The following is a 21,470-nucleotide window of genomic DNA, read 5'->3' as shown; positions in this document are numbered from 1 at the left end:
CCCAGTACCACACTTTAAGAAATATCGGCATCTATAGTGACCCCCTGCAATTTTCATGGAGTTTGAAATCGATGATATAGTTTCCATAGATTTTAACAATTTTCAGTGCTTACTAATATTCAATTTTTGATATACAGAGAGAGAGAGAGAGAGAGAGAGAGAGAGAGGAGAGGTAAGGAAAATCAAATTAGAAGTAAATATGTGGCAGGTGACGCCATCTTCTTGAGGTTATCTAAACATAAGGATAAGTCGTTATCTAAGCATGGGATAAGTCACTCCACAACATTGGCGCTTGGATCGTTGACTTCTTATGGCGTCATCTGCCACATATTTACTTCTAATTTCATTATGAAATTAAGTTATTTCAGAGTAAAAATAGGTTTATTCATGCTCTACATTCAGCACCAACATTATAGTGAGTACATATACAATGTTTCTTCATTACTTATGTAGAATCCTAGAACATAGGATTAAGGACCACTACGCGTACTAGTGGCTGTACAAGAATGTAAGAACTCTTGTATATAAATAAATAAATAAAAATAAATGAAACGAAGGGATTCTATCCCATTTCTGTACCACCCAGGAATCTATGATTGTGAATCGTGAGCGAAGCCAGCTGTACTCACCTAGCTGTGCCTGCGGGGGCCGAGCTCCGGTTCCTTGGTCCCGCCTCTCAACTGTCAATCAACAGGTGTACAGATTCCTGAGCCTATTGGGCTCAATCATATCTACACTTGAAACTGTGTATGGAGTCAGCCTCTACCTACTGTATTAAATATATTGGAGAGAGTGACCCCTATAACCTCACCATAGTAACATATCTTAACAAGGTTTTTATGATAAACTGTGTAAAAGGCTTCTCGGAGCTCAACAAGACGGAGAAAGACAACTACGCCGCGCTATTGGTGGACGGTTGCAGCTTGGATGAGCATGCATGGAATGCCTAAGTTAATGTTAACATGATATTTTTTTTTAGATATATAGAGGTCCCTGGAATACGATCCCCGCCGCGAAGAATCGTTGTTACAACCAAGTACACATTTTACTGTTGAGTTAAACAGAGGCTACAGTTAAGGATTTGCGTCCAGTAAATCCTCCCCGGCCAGGATACGAACCCAGGACAAAGCTTAATATATTCATAAAGCTAGAAATAAGTCCTTCTTGACTTTTGACAACTACACGAATTTTTATTATCTCTAAGTATCCTATTTCTAAAGGCACAAATTATCATAACTACCTTTGCAGCATGCCCGATGCTCGTGTGTTAATATTCAATATATGATGAGGTGGTTCATTTATTATGCGCCCCACATCAAATCCTGTTAACGGTGGTGGGAAGGTTACAAAGGCACATACAACTTGTACAGAACTGAATACCAATTAGTTAAGCAAGTTACAACATTCATAAACTAGTTACAGAGTTTGTTTACGTATTTCAACATGTAATTGTGTGGGATTTCATAGTAGAAAATAGAATAATACATTCGGCTGTAATATTAAAAGGGTCTCGTAATTCAGTTGGATTTGGTCTCGAGTCACAATTTATGATTTCGGGTTCGATTCCCGGGCGGGATGAATGGGCACATTTCCTTGCACCTAAAGCCCCTGTTCACCCAGCAGTTAATAGGTACCCGGAAGTTCGGCAACTGTTGTGGGGTTGCATCCTGGGGAAGGTTAGTAGTGCGATCTCACAGGGACCGTGATACCAGCCTAAAGCATACATATACACAGGTTTCCTGTCCCCGACAACGGGAATTATTGGCTTTTAATTGAACAAGTATATTATACCTGCAGTAAAAAAAAAAAAGGCAAAATATATCTTAGAAATAGACAAATGAAATTCTGGCTTCAATAAGGACAAGAAGGCAGTTAAAGAACTGCACAAATCTCTGGTCCACAAATCAATTGGATACTTGTATCCAAGCATGGATCTAGAAATCATCTTCAGAGAGATATATATCTGTTTTGAAGAAAGTCCAACACGTACGGGCGACAAAAATCATTCCAGAGCAAAGTCGACTCTCAAGCCAGTAACGGTTGAGGGCCACAGGGCTAACAACACTACAAACCAGACATGACAGGGCTGATCTCATCGAAACTTAAAATACTGAATAATTTGGAGAATATTGATCCAGACCACTTCTTCAAAAGATCAGATGTGACACAAACAAGGAGGACTGGTTTCAAACTCTACAAACCACAATGCAGGACGAAAAGCAGGCAATGCTTTTTCCCCATACAGTTATAAACCCATGGAACCGCCTACCCGCCAGAGCCGTAAATTCCCAACCTTGCTGAATTTTAAAATCCAGCTAGACGGAATCGTCAGAACAAATGGGGGAACTTACAACAAGCCGCCGGCTCCCTGTCCTTGTTGAGGCCACTGTAGAGATAATGACTCTCAGGTAAAAAACAAGGTAAATCAGGTAAACACTGAAAAAATAGTACATATTTTCTGGAAATAAATCAACCAATCAGTAAGAGTAAACAATACCCAGACTGAGAGCAGTCGAGCAGAAGGGAAATCCCTTGGTGTTCACTTTGACAACAACTTTATCTTTAGTTGTCATATACAATGCATCAAAATAAGTATCTAAAATTGGAGGCATACTGTCTAAACTCTGATACTACGTTTTCGTTCTGCCCTGATAACGCTGTATTATTCACTCATCTATCCATATCTTACATACGGTATCTATATTTAATAGAACAATAACAAATTCCAGCACCAGACAGCATGTGGCACCTTTACTGAAATACTTGAACATGATTACCTTGCGACCTTGCGATGATTTCAGGGCTCAACGTCCCCGCGGCCCGGTCCTCGACCAGGCCTTCTTATCATATCTTATGTTATGATAAACATAAAATCACTACACTCACTCTTGATGTACGATACTTACCTCAAATGCTTCTTAGAACTGTAACAGAATCGACACGAGAAACAAATATATATTTGATATTACAAGATTATTTACAAGGGCCACTATCTCTCTAGTGACATCGACGGGGACAGGAAACCGGCAGTTTGTCAAATGTCCCCCCCCCCCCGAAAATTGTTCATGGGGATTTTTTCCTATTGAATTTGAACTGAAGTAATGTCTTGGTATTTATGGCTTGTTGAGCTTGCAGTTGGTGCCCCTTGTGTACGTTAGATCTGACGTTATAAAGAAGGGGTATGGATTAATATGCTCTAACTTGTTCAGTTTTTAAAGGTCTCGACAAGATCAGCCCTGTCATGTCTGGTTTAGTGTTGTTAATCCTGTGACCCTCATCCATTCCTGGCATGAGAGTTGTCTTAGTTGTGGAATAACTTTTGTCACTGTGTCTCCGTGTTTGGATACAGTAGCCTGCACCAGATATACAGTTCAATAACCATTTTCTTTTCTTGGAAGTCAGAGATTCGTTTGACTGTTCCTAAGGTTTGGTTGGCTTTTTTATTGCAACATCCATTTGTTCAACTTTCAGTGACCGGTGGATCTTAAATCCTAGGTCCTTTTTTTATCAGTTTACTGCATAATAGGGATCATGGAGGGAATCAGCCAAATCCCGTAAGTACAGAGAACTGAATCACCACTACAATTTTGTCCCCATTGCGTCTGAGACACTCGGCGCCTGGGGGTAAAAGTGCTACCAGTTTTTTTAAGGAATTGTGTTTTAGGCTAATTGAAACAACAAGGGACCCTAGAGCTGCGAGCTTCCTTTTCCAGCGCCTCATCGTGGCGATACAGAGGGGGAAATGCACACTGCATTCAGGGTTCCTGCCCGCCATCTGAGGAGCTGGAGGAACTCGACAACTTATGATAATCATCTTTGTACCCTTTATGTAACTCCTTTCTTGTAATAAAGTTTAAATAAAACAAATATATATGTGTATATACAAAAGAATGGGGATGGTAGGAGAAAAAAATATTAGTGTTCAGTGAGAATCCACGAGGTCTTCTCTGAATACTCCTTATTTTCTTCTCCGAGGCTATGGGTCCCCTCATTTGCACCAGAGGTGGTACCCTCACAACTTTAAATATATAAATATATGTCGTACCTAGTAGCCAGAACGTACTTCTCGGCCTACTATGCAAGGCCCAATTTGCGTAATAAGCCAAGTTTTCATGAATTAATTGTTTGTCGACTACCTAACCTACCTATCCTAATGATATATGAATTTGATATATGATATTCTGAAATAAAAATGAATTTTGGATACTTGATTTTTGAATTACCACCAACAGTGAAAAGAAATGTATGAAAGATAGAGAAAATTCGTGTTAGAATTATTAATCTTACTTTTTCGATCATATTTAATAATATATATATATATATATATATATATATATATATATATATATATATATATATATATATATATATATATATATATATATATATATATATATATATATATATATATATATATATATATATATATATATATATATATATATATATATATATATATATACACATACACAGGCAAATCAATGCAATAAATTTACATGAAGAAATCCTACTAGCAAAGAGGGATTTTAGATTTTTAATGTTTAAGCATTGCAGATATTCATGGAACAAAACGTAGCTGAAACATAACCCATTCATGTGACGCGGTACTTGTAAATATTGGTTCATTCACAGACTACATGTATTTTGCCTGTTGTGGCGAATATATTTACATTTGAGTTGCGGCATATATGGGAACTTATATAAATCAATATTTAACATATTGCTGCAGATCGATGGGTTGCTGCGGTGTTTAGGAGCAACGTAACATTAGGAAAACTGTCTGAAAAGAGCGACAATACGTTGTGTTAAAGTGTGACGTCACTGATGACGTTGGTGTGTGTGGTTGAGGAGACGTTTTGTGGTGTTTCAAATCACGTTGGTTCGGTACACACACAAAAACGACGTCTCGACGAGGACAGGAAGCCGGCGGCTTGTCGAAGTCCTTAATTTACAAACTGTTTTCTTTAGCCTGTATGTTGTAATACACTATTTCTACAATTACTTGTTTTTCCTTGTGAAGATTCTTAACAAATTGTGCTTGTAAGATTAGTTTAGTTCATTTATTATGCACCCCATACCCATCCTGTGGACGGTAGTGGTAGTGGAAAGGGCTACAGATGAACATAATGGGCTCTGAACCCCAAAATTCATTTAGCTAAGTAAGTTACAGTCTCGATGAGCTGGTTGCAAAATTCCATACACATCGTCACATAGCGTGTAAGGACGTCTCTAAACCAGCAACCCTTGGGTCTGCCCTGACAACATCCAGTCTCTCTCCATAATTCTAGTTCCACCTTTGTGGGAATTAGGAAATTTGTGGGACCTCGGTATAAGCCTAATATGTAAAGCCTACCATGTTTATATACACTGGCTGCCTGTCCCCACTACAAAAATATTTATTATTAACTATTTTATACAGTATACCTTGTTAACGTGAACACAGTAGTTTCATCATAGGAGATTTCTGTGCTTGGAAGAAAAAAAGTCTGCATTGCAATGGGACTATATTTTAATGTATTATAATTAGTAATAATACAAATTACAATTATTAATTTATTTGGAAATGCATCACATCTCAACAAAGAGCAGTACAATGATATCCTAAATAGTAGATAAACAAAAGTAATTGCAGAACTCCAATTACCTTAATAACTGGTATAACCTTATCATAAGCTACGGAATTTGTAGATCAGCGTTTAAAACGGAATTCGGAAGTAATAATAATACAGCTGATGCCATCTGTCGGCAGAAGAGAACACTATCAACTGGCTGGTCAACAGTGGCCATAAGATACAGCTTACGCCATCTGTTGACATCAAATTACACTTATAACAAATTACCCCACAAAATACAACTAGCGCCATCTCTTATTTTTCCAACGCACTATAAATAGCCAAACAGCAACCCATAAGGCGGGTTGTTGTGTTCGGGTAGGAGGTTCCAAGCTCCGCCCACAGATGGTATGGGGTGCATAATAAATGGCATATCATTGGTACATATTCTTTGTTGACATTCACACAACAGCCAATCACAGGAAGGGATCAGCTAAAGGCTCCATCCACTTAATAAATCATCTTTATTCAGCACACCATCCTTGCTTATGACATTCTGCTTCAACTTTAATCTACCCAAAAAGTGAAGTGTTAGTTATTTAAAAGTATTAATAAAGTGATAATTAAATATTGCAGGATGTACCAGGTGTTATAGAAAAATGGCTTGGCTACCTAACTTGTGACGTCTTCAGTGGATGTTGCCTTACACAGGGAATGTCGATGATAAATAAGATGCGCCGCCCTCTTATGGATTACATTATTCAGCTAGATGGAAATTTTTGTCAGGTACAAAACAAAGAGGTTATTGTGCAAGAGGACGTATTTCACAGTTTGCAATTTATTCATAGAAAGTGTGTTGACATTCCCTGCAACAATCAATCATAGAAAGGTATTGCTGAAAACGCCGCCTCCTTATGACGTCATCAGAAGCCTTCAGTACACCGCTCTAGCTCATGGGCTCTTTATTATGCACCCCATACCTATCTTTATTATGCACCCCATACCTATCTTTATTATGCACCCCATACCCATCTTTATTATGCAACCCATACCCATCTTGTGGGCGAGTATATCCAAAATATGAATTTTTTGATTACTATGATAATTAATAAAATGATATATAAAAGTTACACAAAAAATATATAAAAAATTACACAAAATAGCTCAATTCTGCCATTAAATAGAGTTCATATTGGATTTTGTAATAGAGTTTTATGAGAGGGGTGTTATACCATTTTTCTAAATAACTTCTGATATGGATGTTGACTTCTCTATTCGTCTACCTGTTGTTAATTAATACTTGAAGGGTTCTCTCCAGTTCCTTGTGGATGTTAAATCAATCAGAACAATGAGTGAGGGCTCTGTGTATAAAGGCGTTTATTACACGTCTTATATACACCCACGTATTATTTAGCTAAACGACTCAACAATATATTGACTCCATATGTACCAAATAACTATACGTTGAAATCAGTCGCCGATTTCTTAGACATAGTGAAGACCACTAAACCAGAAGGGATCTTAGCATCTCTAGATGTGGAATCTTTATTTACGAACGTCCCTGTAGACCCCACCATCAACTTTATATTAGCCAGAATGTACCGTGACAATACTACTCCAAAGTTATGACAATTTATATGACGTGGCCGTGGATCACTAATTCCTCTGAGCTTCAGAAGTAGTCACGGAAAGTCGGTTTGGCAGCAGGATGCTGCTTCTGGAAACTTTCCTTATTAAGACCACTCAATAGCTCGGTCACTGGAGGACGGGCTGCAGTAGAGTCCATGGTTCGAGTCTCCTAAAGTCCAGCCTACACTTATATACGTATATTGGTTCACTTACTACACGTATTTTGCCTGGGTTGGCGAATATATTTGCAATTAATTCGAGCATATATGGAAACCTATATAGATTCCCATTTAACCTATATAACGATTCTTCGCGGCAGGGGATCGTATTCCAGGGACCTGCCCGAAACGCTATGCGTACTAGTGGCTGTACAAGAATGTAACAACTCTTGTATATATCTCAAAAAAAAAAAAAAAAAAAAAAAAAAAAACATATTGATTCATTGAATGCAGACCGATGGGTTGCTGCGGTGTTTAGGAGCAACGTAACATTAGGAAAACTGTCCGAAAAGAGCGACAAAACGGTGTGTTAAAGTGTGACGTCAATGATGACGTTGGTGTGTGTGGTTGAGGAGACGTTTTGTGGAGTGGAGAAGAGCAAGTGTGGCACCAGGCGCCGGGGAGGGAGCACGGCCGCCGCCACCACGGTAATACACACACACACCCGGTCACGGGCCCTCGCTCTCACACATTCTCCCCAATGACGGCCCTTTCAAGATGTTTATATCTCATGATGAGTAAGAGTTATTAAAGAGATAACATTTAGACCCAAATCCAAGGTAGTTATTTTTGGGAGAGCTGAAGCTTTTCAGTTTCAGCTCTTTGGTCTCTCCTCTCAACCTTAAATCTGCTAGTGTACAGATTCCAGAGCCTATTTTACTATTCGATCGTCGGGGACAGGAAGCCTGCTAGAGGGTAGCTATGCCACCAACTGACCTTCCCAGGAATGGAATCCACCATAGTATCCTAACTTAACTTTCTACTGCTAGGTGAACAGAGACATGATATATAAGAAAACATGCCCAAGCATCTTGTCTTGTCCAATAAATTGTGAGGAGACTGCTAACTCACGTGTGTGTGTGTGTGTATGTATATGTATAAGTGTGTCCACTGTACTTCCCGGCCTTCCTTCCTTCCTTCATGATCTGCATTCATCCCCTGATAGTTAAAATGATTTGGCACCATTTCTTTATTGTCCTCATATCCTAGATCTTTGGCTAACATAACTCTAGTATTATACTAGGAGAGCCGGTCGGCCGAGCAGACAGCACACTGGGCTTATGATCCTGTGGTCCTGGGTTCGATCCCAGGCGCCGGCGAGAAACAATGGGCAGAGTTTCTTTCACCATATGCCCCTGTTACCTAGCAGTAAAATAGGTACCTGGGTGTTAGTCAGCTGTCACTGGCTGCTTCCTGGAGGTGGAGGCCTGGTCGAGAACCAGGCCGCGGGGCCACTAAAGCCCCGAAATCCTCTCAAGATAACCTCAAGATTATAGTCACACTAGCTTAAAGCTTTCCACCAAAAATTTCCTTGCCTTCAGTTTCTCTGCATACAATATTTTATTTGTTTACTGCTTTTAAAGAATTATTTCCAATGCCTTAATTATGACAAATTCTGGTATTGTTTTTCTATCTATGACTTCGTGTTCATCAACACGAATAACACATGATTGTCAATAATCTGTCTTTAACCTGTTCTATGATGCACATCTCCTGTGCCAGGAGAGTATGACGGGCTCACCATAGCCCGTGCTGCTTGGAACTTTTTGTTCCCAGCAGCTGAATCTAAAATTACAACATATTCAGTGTTCTGAGAAATCCCAGATAATGTCTTCCCCGATCACAGACTCGGGGAAGACATAGTTTGTGATCATGTCTTCCCTGAGTCGTCTCTCTCTCCAGTAGACATGATATGGATGCCACACTGCTTAATTGTTAATAATTGTTTAGCTTATTACATAGTCTATGCTCTATGGAAACCAAAAATAAAATATTAAGTAATTGAGGTTTATGATTTCATGTTAGTGAGCCATTGTTTTCTGTAGACAGAGGTACTGTATAAATTTGTACGTGTAACATGTGCAAAAATGTACAGGCTTATTGAGAAACTGCACCACTTTGATACAGAACAAAATGATTTGGAGTACTCTATATGTGAACTCCTTGGCTGGTTATTTCATTGCTTTATATGCTAGTATTATCTTATTTTTTTTTTTTACTAAGGTTAATGCACAGTTAAAAGTTGTGTACCTCGGACATTATCCTTGCACCACCACAATTTCGTGTCCTTGTATGCTAAGGACAGTATATATAAACAACATAAAAGTCACAGCTTTGTGTCATCCTTTGCAGATGATAGTTTCAGTAGGCTACATAGTTAATTGGGTAGTACAGTAATGGGTTTCTCTTTTAAACTGGTTGAGAGAGGGACAGTCTTTGACATGATTAGGGAGGTCATTCCACCTTTTGGAACCCTTGATTTGCAGAGCATTGCTGCTTTGGTTAAGTTGCACTTTTGGAATATCAAATACATATTTTTTCCAATGTGGTCTCATAGGTTATATTACACACCTCTAGGAAGTGCTTATGGTTGGGATTAGCACTGCAGTTCAGTGTTTTAAATATGTAAAAGTAACTTGAGTGCTGTCTGGGGCTTGAGGTATTGTTCTAATTTGCTGATTTGTTTAATAATTTGTATAAATCATTTAAAACAAATCTTCTAAAAACAAAATTTGAAAATGCTGATAAAAGTTTTTAAAATTATTTTGTCTTCGTATTACTGTTCTCAGCATAAACAGGTGAACCTTTCCTACCCAAGTGTAAATTCGAGATGGAGGAGCTGGTAGTAAATACTTTAAGTGTTGGTGACAAGTGGAATCTGAAGAGTGTGGAGGTTATTTCTGCTCTACAACATCAGTGAGTATAGCACTCTGTACTTATGTTAAGAAATTGTGTTAAATAAACAATTCTTTACTTGATTGGCTATCCCCATCAAGCCCTATGGGCACTTAAAGAAACATGCTTTGTCACTCTTAAATCATTTGCAGAATCTTCAATCGGAATCTCATTAAGGACATCTAGCCATCTTATTCTTGGTCTTCTCCTGGATGGTCATCTTTACGTAGTACCATTATATACAATATGCCTATCATTTCTTAGCACGTGTCCAGCTTACAATAAACACACTGTATTTATTACATCTGACACAAATGTCATTTTAATAACTTATTTCTTTTACATATACTTTGCCAACTATATAGTTCTGCAGCCCATCCTCCTGTTTAGTTGGTACTTATTGTAACGATGAGGACCATAGTACTTACATGTGATATAATGGACAACTAGAAAGTAGAAATCATTACTATGAATTTGGACAAACCGAAAAAGGTTTTGTATTTATGTTGCAAAGACAACCTAACCTAACCTTCCTAGCCCTACTACATGCTATCTGAGGTTTAATAAAGTAAATATATGTTCTATACTAAGCCTAGGAATATTCAAATTTGTTTTTAGCTTTATTTTTTGGACTCTTATAAAGTGAATAGTACCAAATTCTACTACAGTATCTAATTGCCTTTTGTACTATCAATATTTGTACTATTGTGCACATAGCTACAAAAAGTACAATCTAAACAGGAGGATGGGTTGAGTTTTGCATTATACAGGTTTGGCAATGCTTTGCCAAACGCATTGCCAAACCTGTGATTCAGCTTTGATCCTCACTACCTATGTCATCAGTCTTTCTGGTGTCAAGAAGTATGTGGGGTAGCTAAGGTCAGGGAACCAGAGATAGATATTGAACTGTAATTCCAAAGGAATGTTTGGAAGGGCTTGTGAGTTTTTATGAATGAAATCTGTTATACTGGGCGGGGTTAAGTGTTCTCTATCAACTCCCTAGCATCAGTTATGGTCCTGCAAGAACCACTTGAAAGGTTCTGTGGCATGGGTGTCATAAATGTCCCCTCCCTCCTGTGTTCAGTAATAGGGTTAAATGTCATCATGCTTAACTGTGTGTGCTACTGTGCCACGATATAGCAGATTTTATCTTGGGAAGCAGCCAAATGTTTTGTTCAGAAAGATGTTTTCATATACAGTATAATCAAAAACATTTTTTTTTTTAATTTCAGCTTGGAACCATATGAATCTTGGGTAGTGTATGCTTCAGTGTTAGGAGACAACCGAGAAGCATTTACATTCTTCTTCCCTCTTTTGGCTGGTCTTGCTAATGAATTAGGAGCACGAGCACTATGGGCATCCATATTAGTGGAGTGGTCCAATCTACTCTTGAAATGGTAAGCTGGTAATAATTTTCTCATGGTAACCAATAATCTTCGATAGTATCACAATAATTGTAATTGTTAGTACAGTACCCATTACAGTATTTCACTTATACTGGATGGAAATACAATGGCAGAGGGACAAGACCATTAAAGTATGTACTGTTACATAATTACTTTCCAATAAGTAGAATACAGTACCTGAATCCCGGGTATTGTGCATGAAGACTTAATAAAGCTACTACTGTAATACAGTACAGTACTAGCATCCGGATGACATCTTGGTAATTATGGTAAATGTTACAAGGATGGTAAAATGAATCATCCAATCTCAGAATTGTCTAAAATTGTTTCCTTAACCATTGTATTTGCACTTTCATGATGAAACTCATGAAATACATGAGAACAGTGTGAGCAGAGGTTATCAGGTGACCAACCCGAGATCACTTGGACAACCACCCTATTGTTCAAGCCGATAAATGCTTGGCTTGTGCGTATTTTTTATTGTTTTGCAAATTACCTGACACAAAATTATGAAAGCCATGTTTTTCTTTTTACAGCCATATAAATCGATCATGTGCACACAGTTCCATATTTTTCTTTGTTGAAAAATAAATGAAGGATGTTGAAATGTTCACACACATTTGTATTGTATATTCAGTGCTGTCCTACAGATTCTATTTTCAATGCTGTACACTTTTTCCATTTATACTCAAATATTTATTTGTAAACATTTTGACACCAATTTATATTTATAGCCCAAAAAGTAACTGAAACGTAAAAAAGTGTACACATTTTAGGGGTTGCTGAGCGGGGGCTCTGAGAGGCTTAGAACATTTACGGTTGGGCATGTAGCAAGAGGGCCAGAATGCTAGTGTTAATGAAGGTATTGTATGTCCATATTTAATTTTATAAGTATTTATTAGTATTACAGGAAGTTACCTATAATATTGGTATTCAATAGTAAAATATTTTCAGTATTGTATTCACGAGAAGAATATTTATAGTAATAATGTACAGTACTCTATTTCAGCGTTTTCATAGACTGGATGTAAGTCCTCCATGTAAATTACCAGATACTATATATAAAATGGAAATAGTTATTTCCCTGTTTACCTCTCGTACATTGTTCTCATACATAATACATTTTCTCACACTAGGAAAGCACTAAATTTCTTAAATTCTAAAAGAATAAATGATTGCTACTTAATTTAATATAATTTATTACAGTTGAAATAAATCGCACAGCTCATTGGTGTGTGTGAAGTTAACAATTATAAGGAATGAGAATATCAAGGAGATATGGAGTGCAAGATTCAATAAATTGCAAGATTGAGAAGAGCATCCCGAGATAGTTTGGAACGGATGATGATAGTCTGGTGAAGTTTGTGCGTAGTGAATTTAGGTTGGGTGGACATGGTGAGTGAATAAATGGGGAAAGTGTGTGCGTGTGTGAACAAAAATACACAGGGTATGGTAAATAACTAAGATGGGTGGAAGCAGTTTGTAAGAAGGGAGGGAGTGTATTTGTATATACAGTACATTACTGAACTACAGTATTAATGAGGAACACTGTATATTTTATTGTGAAGGGGTTGATGCCACTGTGTGGTGCTGCTTGTTTATCCATGATGCTATATAGAACAGTATAAATGATTTAAAGACTGAACAAATTATATTAAAATTATTATTTATGTATGACCTTTTACTATACAGTATTATTCATCTTTTTTTGTATCCCTCCACCCACTGAAAGTAAGGAATGGGATAACAACAATGTATGTGCTTTCAAATACAGTATTGTTGATGTATGGCAGTCCTTGTGTAACAAGACCACTGTAATTTAATACTTATTCATCCACTCTATACCACTACTATATGCAACCACCGCAAAGCAGTCAGTTTGGTACTCGAGCACTCCCTATAATGTGAACCTGTTGCCAATGTGTGGGAACATAGTGTGAGGCAATTGATTTTGGACTTGGGTGTGCTCTGAGGTGAACCAAACACTAAAACCACAGAAAAAGTGTGAAGCAGTTTGATTGGTACTGTGTTAAAGTCATGCACAATGGGACACACTGGTTATCAAAAGCACAAACTGAGCATAATGTAGGAGGTTTAGTACAGTTTGACTAGAGAGGATGTACATTATACCAGATCATGTGAACTGATGGTGAAGCAGTTGTTGTTGTTGAGGCATACTCCAAGAGGCAAACCAAATCATATGAATAGTGCTAAACAGAAGCATTGGTATTCAGGCACGTGGTATGGGGCATTCCAAACAACAGAAGTATGGTTACTTTTCCAGGTGCTATAATGTTGTATCTAGAATCAAAATCACTAGAATAGTGTTAAGCTGAAATAGAGCAGGGTTTTTATTGGTAGAATTGTTATAAAAATTTATATACAGTATACAGTATATATAGGTGCATAATTTTTTAAATTTTAACCCTAAGCAGTACATGTAACTTGGTCATTAACATGGTATAGTAGCAACAGCTAAGTAGATACAATAGTGTAGTGGTTATTGTACTGGGCTAGTAATCAGTTGGTTCTCCTGTAGGGTGGTGTTAGCTTCAAATTTGGTTGATACTTGGTTCCAAGAATACTGTACTGTATGTACAGTGTACCTATATCTCTGGCATGATAAAAACCCAGCTGGTTCACAGACATCCAGCTAATTGAAGGAGATACATTCATATCTCACTTGAGCTATGTAAAGCTATAATATATTCTGTGTACATATCCACATTTTAAATTCTTGAGCGATGGCACTAATAACAAATTTTCTGCAATGAGATTGGAGGAACTTGCACTTGCTGAGAGCCTAATGAACTCAAAAATGGCATATACAATTTTTTATGAGATAACTTTTGTAATTTTTAATTTTTATAATATTTTGTTTTTTTCTATTGAACAGGATGATTAAAGGGGACCGCCCATACTGGTGGGTTGGTGAAACTGATCTTTACAGTAATGAAACACGCCCTGAGTTGCGACAGTTTGCAAATACCTGTGAGTCAGGACCTGGCACACCATCAGGACACATCATGATGAATGTGGCTCTCTTCTATGTAGCTACCAAAGGCATCAGTAAACACTTTATATGGAACACCAAGGCTTTCAGGTTAGTGATATAGGTTTTGGGGAAATAAAATTTGATGTCATTACAGTTGCTTTATTCTTTAAACTAGCAGTTATAATAAAAATGTAAATACTGTACATAATTCAGCAAAGCAGTTTAATTTATATAAATGAACACAAATACTTTATTTTTCATAATGACAGCCAGTAAGGTAAAATATTGCCAAACAAATACTGTAATGCCAAAATTTTGACTGTACTGTATTCTCACTAGAAATTGTCTGCACTTTTTTCAGCACATGTCAGAAGAGTATTTTATCAGCAGTGTTGTACACGGCTTACTTGTTGTGGATTGGACTCATTTTTGTATCCCGTCTGTATATCCAAGCACATTTCATCCATCAGAACATCTTGGGGATTATTGTTGGTATGGTTAATTTAAAAGTTTCATTGTTAGTCTCATTGTGTGTTGACTGGTTCCTTATGAATGCCTTAGTTATGAGGCAGGGCAAGCATATTACCATGTGCTGTGTAAAACTGTAATATATTGTGTGTTCATATCCACATTTTAAATACTCGAGATTATTTTGTCTCTATTTTTTTTTATCTTTTATTCATATGCACTTGTGTTTTATTCAAGTTTGACAACACTGTATTCATTTGCGCTGTCATTTGCTCAGTCTCCTCAGTATGAATATCATGTGATTTTGTCATATTCATTCTTTTATTTGGCATCCTTAGTATGGATCAACCATAATTTTGCCAGAATTAACTTATTCAAAATTGTCAATGTCATTGTGATATCTAGAGAACATGTTTTGTGTATTGGCTTGACATTTCTGAGGCTTGGGTATGGTGGTGTAATGAAGGCTACCATTCATCCTTGAAAATCTGGACCTCTGTATAATGGATCCTTCTGAGTAATAGATTAAAGTCAACCCACCAGATTTGCTCTAAATTTTGGATTTCTTAAAAAAAAATCTTGGATTTTAGAGGGAAATTTAGAGAAAGGTGAATAGGCTTGACACTTCTGAGACATGCTTACAGTGGTGTAATGAAGGGAAATACTATTCCCTCTAAAAAAATCTGGGTTTATGTGTAATAGATCTTTCTAAATAATGAAATAATGAATCAAATTTGCTCTGCAGATTTCCCTTCCAAAATTGGTTCAGTATTTCTAAAAAAAAAAGTATTTCTAAAAAGAAAAAACTTGATTGGTGGGCAAGGTGGTGAAAACTCCAGTTCACCATATGAAGTAATTTTAAATCAAATACAGGTAATATTATTATTTTTCTTATGCCAATCTTGCTAAAATAAAATACAGTAATTCAGTTTACATTTTCTTGTGGGAAAATTTTTTACTTACAAATTTTCGGTGTACAACCAGTCTTTTGGAATGAATTAAATTCGTAAATGGAGGTGCCACTGTGTTACTTTAACAAGAGAGGTAGCAATGATGAATTTTCCTTCATTCTATATGATGGTTTTGAAACATTTCATGCCTGCAGACTAAAGTCATCTACTGTTTTCTTCTTTTGTGTTTATTTTAGCACTTCTAAAGTTCATGAGGTGTTGCTCTTGTTATTGAAAGGTAGATACGGTATTCTTATTTTCATGAATCTTTGCTTGTAAATTTTCATTATGTTTAACCTCTATACTTCTTCACAATTATTGCAGGGTAGAGTGTATATCTGTTAGTTTTTTCTCAGTCTCTACATTAGCTTTATTGCTGGTGTTTTCTTATTGTCTGAAGAATAAGCCATCGCTCTGATTCTATTTAGTCAGTGTTAATGTTGACGGTTTTTATTTCTTGATTTTCTGCATTCCCCGATGAAATATAATGGGTATTTGGAACTCATTTTCAAGAACTGCTGCTACAAAACTTAAAAGTTCAAAAAAAGAATCCAAATCTACCTGAGCAATTGTTTGTCCTTTCAACAGACACAAAGTAAACAAACAATACCTGCAAAGTAGCCAGTATAGGGGTGTGCATACGTATTGGCAACCAATGTTATGCTTATACTGTATGATGTATAAAATGTGTGTTTTCTTACCAGGGTTGATGGTTGGCCATGTAGCTTGGAGCAGCAAGTGGCTGGTGAAACTGAGCAAAGTATGGGCTGTGGTTGTGGCGTGCTCACTCATTGGTACTACTGTCTCAACTTATTCACTGCTGCTCTCCCAAGGAATGAATCCTTTATGGTCAGTGCCATTGGCACTTAAGCACTGCGCACGTGCCGAGTATGTGAAAATTGATACTCAGCCATTCTATTTGGCGATGAGATTTACAGGAGCAGCTCTTGGTCTTGGTGAGCAAAATTGTTGCTATTTGTGATATATTAATGCAAATAAGAAATGGGTTCTATTTTACAAGATGTTCACATTAATAACTTCTAGGCTTAGAAGGCCCTTTTTTTTATAAGTGGTATATTATAGAAAAAGTGCCAAGCCTGTAAGTCTATTTAGAACATTGTGTCACAGAATTAAAAATATTTCTAGAGGTCATTCAGAATATTATTGGTATAAAATTTGTATATAAATACTGTATTGTATATTAAAAGAATAGTTGACAAAATTTGTGTATAAACAGTACGTAGTTCAAAGGTTTGCAGCTAGATCAGTACTAGAAGTGGGAGGCCTTGGGTACTAGGACAGGTTGAGAGAACTCACCCTCACAACCTTTGAGGAGAGAAGAAAGAGGGGATATGATAACTACATACAAGTTTTTGAGGAGATTAAACAAAGTGGACAAAGGAAGCCTATTTAAATTGAAGAGAGATAGGACAAGGGAACATTTGTGGAAGCTGAACATGCAGTTGTGTTGAAGAGTAAGAAAATTCTTGTTACCTGTATGGGTGTTCAGCAAGTTGAGTGCATTGAAGAGGTTGTTGAAGTTAAATCTGCCCACAACTTCAAAAAATGTAATTTAAAGGTTAATGTTGAGAGAGGTAATTAGCACATCAGATACAAATAGCTAGGAGGTGGGGCATAAAGAGCTAGTTTTCACTCCACCAGTTGCTAATAGGTAAACACAATTATGGGTATTCTTCTAGTGTTCTGTATAAGGAAACATTCTGGTTGTATTAACCTTTTTTTTTCACTAATAAAACGGTACTTGTATCCATTTTTGTTATAATTCTGACACACAGTTTATGCACTTTTATAAACTGTAGGGCTACCTTGTCTTTGACTTTTGAAGGATTACTATGTTGCAGTACAGTATGTGTGTTCGTATACATGACGACATATGTTGGTGTGTATGTACTGTACAGTATATATATATATTTTTTTTAAGCATAGCTCTCAAATACCTAAGTTCAAAATGATTAACCGTTTAGCTGCATAGTTCACGAGGTAATTTTGTAGAGAAGAAAATATTTTATTTTCATGTATATTATTTTTTAATTAAAAAATGCTTAGTTCCAGATCTGTCATTGACTCTTGTCTATTTTTTGCCTCGTTTAATATACAAGCGTTCAAAATGCATAAAAAACCATTCCAAACAAAACAAATCATATATTAGGTGAAAATAAAACAAAAATTTTTTACCACCCTTCAATATGGGTTAAAATCTCTAGTACAGTATTAGATAAACATAAAAATTGTCCTCCACACTCTCATGGAAGAAAACATTCCATTCACCTGGACTGCATGGGACTCTAACCGTGGACTCACGTGTGTGAGGCTGTAGCACTATCAACTGGGCTATGAGTAGTCTTAAAAAAAGGAAAGTTTCCAGAAGTAGCATCCTGCTGCCAAACTGGAATTTTCGTCTGAGCTTCAGTAGTAGTCAAGGAGAGTCGAAAATTCCAGTCTGGCAGCAGGATGCTGCTTCTGGAAACTTTCCTTTTTTAAGACTACGTACTCATAGCCCAGTCGATAGTGCTTTGGCATTACACGCGTGGGTTCCACAGACCAGGTGAATGAAATTAGATAAACATGTTGTATGCATCAACATGGTCTTTCATATGTAATAAACCCTTATATTTCATGATATCATTATGCTGCAAAAGTTTACTCATTATTTTGTATTTCAGCTCTCAATAATTAATGAGCTGTATTGTTAACATATTTTTATTGATACAGGTCTAGGACTTTCATCGGACCAACGGCATGTTGTTCTGAATGCTCCGAGGAATTGTATTCGCACCATCCTTATTATAAAAGGAGGAATTGTAATTGGAAGAATGGCATCTATGATTCAGGTATAATTATAACACTAGTTAAATTTATGTACAGATTGAGATTAGGTAATTTTATAATGGCTAAAGAAGTATAGTACAATATAGTAGTACAGTAGTAGTACCAGTCGAGGTCTAAGACAAAGTGTTCTTGCCTCAGGTGCTTAACCTACAAGATATGAAGACAGCATAAAGAATGTTTACACCATTGTTTCTGAAGCAGTTAATCAAAGGTGGAAGTAAAGAAAAAAAAAGGGAGTGCCTAAGGTATTAGGCCACCAGAATGCAAGTTTGCCATCAGAACATATGCAGACAACGCATTACAATAACGAGGCTGAAGATATGACAATCAAACCACATATCAGGCGGTGCTGAAACAACCTTTCAGTCTGTCCTGGACCATTATCAAGCTCACTTGGCATGATAATGTTCCAGGATGGACCGAAATGTTGTCTTTTCTTCACTTCCTGATGTGTGATTTAGTCACCACATCAGAACATACATTTTGGCACATCTTCATATCACTAACTTCATCAAGTCCATTATGGAGGGCAAGGGAGATGACTCTGCCTATGTACAAAAATTCCCAATATACCCACCAATTACCCAGAAAAGTTTAGTTTGATTTGGTTCAGAACCCATGGCTGAAGAACCCTGTGTTTCCCACTGTTTTGTCCATGGACACAGACATGTGGTGGACTCCAAAACGTTGTACAGATATTATTTAAGTGTTGGGAACTGCCAGAATGCAAATATATCCTCAGAACATACATTTTTGATATGTCCTCCCTTCACTGACTTCATTGGGTCCACGAAGGGGGGACATGGAGGCTGACCCTTATTCTAAATAATATAAATAACAAATAATAAAACTATGGGCAATAACTTCTGTCCCTACATCCACCACTCGTCCTGCAAAGTTTGGCGGGACTAGCCCCAAGGTTAGATACAGATACAGATCTTTTTTTTATAGATATTAGTAGAGCCCTCATTAATGCCTGATCACCAAACTAGCCAGAAAGACACATGGGCTAAAATAGCCTTGCTTTGATCAGGTGAAAATATGGATTATACAATGATCAGGTGAAAATATGGATTATACAAAAATAGTTACTGCAGAAATTAAGCCGTTTTTGAATGTGTTAATCCCAAGAAATTTATATTCTCTACAAATACAAAAAGTAAGGAGAAACATTACTAAAGTGTACAAATAGATCGAAAGGTATAACAATGAGGATATAAATAAGGCTCTAAATATATTAACACAAAATGCACCCTGAAACAATAGGTATAAAACTGGATAAGTTTAGATTCAGTTAAGACCTGGGCAAATATTGGTTTTGAAATAGGGTTGTAGTTTTATGAAACAAATTACCATGTAACGTCATAAATGTGGGATTGCTTGATTGTTTCAAGCGTAGGCTGGACAGAGCGAATATGACCGAGTTTGCATATAGATCAAAAGCCTTCTGCAGTTTCCTATACGTTATGTTCTGTATTTTCTTATGACAGGTAGATTAGAAATTTGAGTATGTATACAGTATAATAATATATATAACTTGAACACGAGACATATTAACACTGAGGCACCATGATAACCATTACTGTATGTCATTATATATAGGTATTAATTTTTGTTGTTCTTTACCAGGGAAGTCTGCCAACTGACGACATGATATTGTTCCTGACGTTGTCGTTTGGTCTCAACATTGCTCTGCCATTCATCATCATTGCGCTATTGCCACACTTCCTTCTTACTGTTTATTATGGAAACTAACTTGGTGTTTTGTTATGTACCTGTATATATTTATCTCTGAAAGGTCTTGATGCTCTCTAGGTGAATTGGAATACCAACAACTACACTATCTCACAATGTGAAGCAAGGTAGTTGAGAATCTCATGCATTTCATATACGAAAACAATTGTACAAGCAAATTAAAAAACTTACATTAATGCCAATAGAGATTTTATTTAGTTAAGTCTTCTTTAATTTTAATAAGAATATTAAATTGTAAAAAAAAAGTTCATAAATACACTATGCTCCATGTTTAAAGTACTGTATAGTATATTTAAAAGAAATCAGCAAAGTCAAGTAATATTTACTTGAAGCACACATTTAATTATTTTTGTATTGAGAACAGGGCAAATTCAGATATGCTGAATCCTGACCTATCATGGTTACTTATAAGCGTGTACATAACCAGTTAGGAAAGTGTTTGCCACAACTTCATGGTTTGAAATTGTATTGTGTACATCTTGCAGACCTGTTTCTTAAGGCACAAATAAAAGTAGAATACTTGTTTTATGGCAGTTATAATTACGACCTATGACAAAAAAACAACTTTAATCACACTGTAGATAAATTCCTCAAAGGAAATTAGTCAACCAAATTTGACCAGCCAAAGAATGCACACACTGTGATAAATTTTGAAAAACTCTTTCAGGCTTGGTCCTTTCTTTTGATTATTTGCAATAAATCAGTGCTATAGAATTGGAACAAGAATGATAAAACAATAGTGCATGTTTAAACTGAATTACTTGGGAATAAGTGTGTTATGTTGGCTTCCATACCTGTGCCTTATACAGTACCCGAATGATAGTCTATTAGGCCACGACTATAATTTTATTTAATAGGCTCCCTCAAGGGTTTTGCCTTGTGAGGGAAGTAAGTAAGTAATTATCAAAAGAAGGCACCAAACCGGGAAGGCTATGTAGCACCATCAAATACGCAAAATAATCAGAGGGCGC

At 36.7% G+C, this 21,470-nt stretch overlaps 1 protein-coding gene across 3 annotated transcripts; it reads left to right on the top strand.

Moving 5' to 3' along the window:
- Positions 1-7,678: 7,678 nt before the first annotated feature.
- On the top strand, positions 7,679-21,025 carry LOC123746030 (glucose-6-phosphatase 3). 3 transcript variants are annotated; one of them, XM_045727180.2, is made up of 8 exons: positions 7,679-7,827; positions 9,970-10,096; positions 11,308-11,472; positions 14,378-14,584; positions 14,838-14,968; positions 16,599-16,850; positions 18,628-18,746; positions 20,374-21,025. In XM_045727180.2, the coding sequence occupies exons 2-8, from the start codon at positions 10,011-10,013 to the stop codon at positions 20,497-20,499; spliced, it is 1,086 nt and encodes a 361-aa protein (XP_045583136.1). In that variant the 5' UTR covers positions 7,679-7,827; positions 9,970-10,010; the 3' UTR covers positions 20,500-21,025. The 3 variants fall into 3 exon arrangements, with proteins under 3 accessions (XP_045583136.1, XP_045583137.1, XP_045583138.1); XM_045727181.2 differs by having other exon boundaries at positions 7,804-7,917; XM_045727182.2 differs by lacking the exon at positions 7,679-7,827 and adding an exon at positions 7,833-7,959.
- Positions 21,026-21,470: the final 445 nt, after the last annotated feature.

This window comes from Procambarus clarkii, chromosome 78 (assembly GCF_040958095.1).
Source record: "Procambarus clarkii isolate CNS0578487 chromosome 78, FALCON_Pclarkii_2.0, whole genome shotgun sequence".
Taxonomy (NCBI): domain Eukaryota; kingdom Metazoa; phylum Arthropoda; class Malacostraca; order Decapoda; family Cambaridae; genus Procambarus; species Procambarus clarkii.
This window is presented reverse-complemented; position numbering and strand designations above follow the sequence as displayed.

Bases quoted from the DNA above. Each gene is read 5' to 3' on its own strand.
- LOC123746030 (XM_045727180.2), top strand. From the start codon at position 10,011: ATGGAGGAGCTGGTAGTAAATACTTTAAGTGTTGGTGACAAGTGGAAT. The intron at 16,851-18,627 runs GTGAGCAAAATT...TTATTGATACAG, and splicing joins AGGAGCAGCTCTTGGTCTTG to GTCTAGGACTTTCATCGGAC. The intron at 18,747-20,373 runs GTATAATTATAA...GTTCTTTACCAG, and splicing joins GAATGGCATCTATGATTCAG to GGAAGTCTGCCAACTGACGA.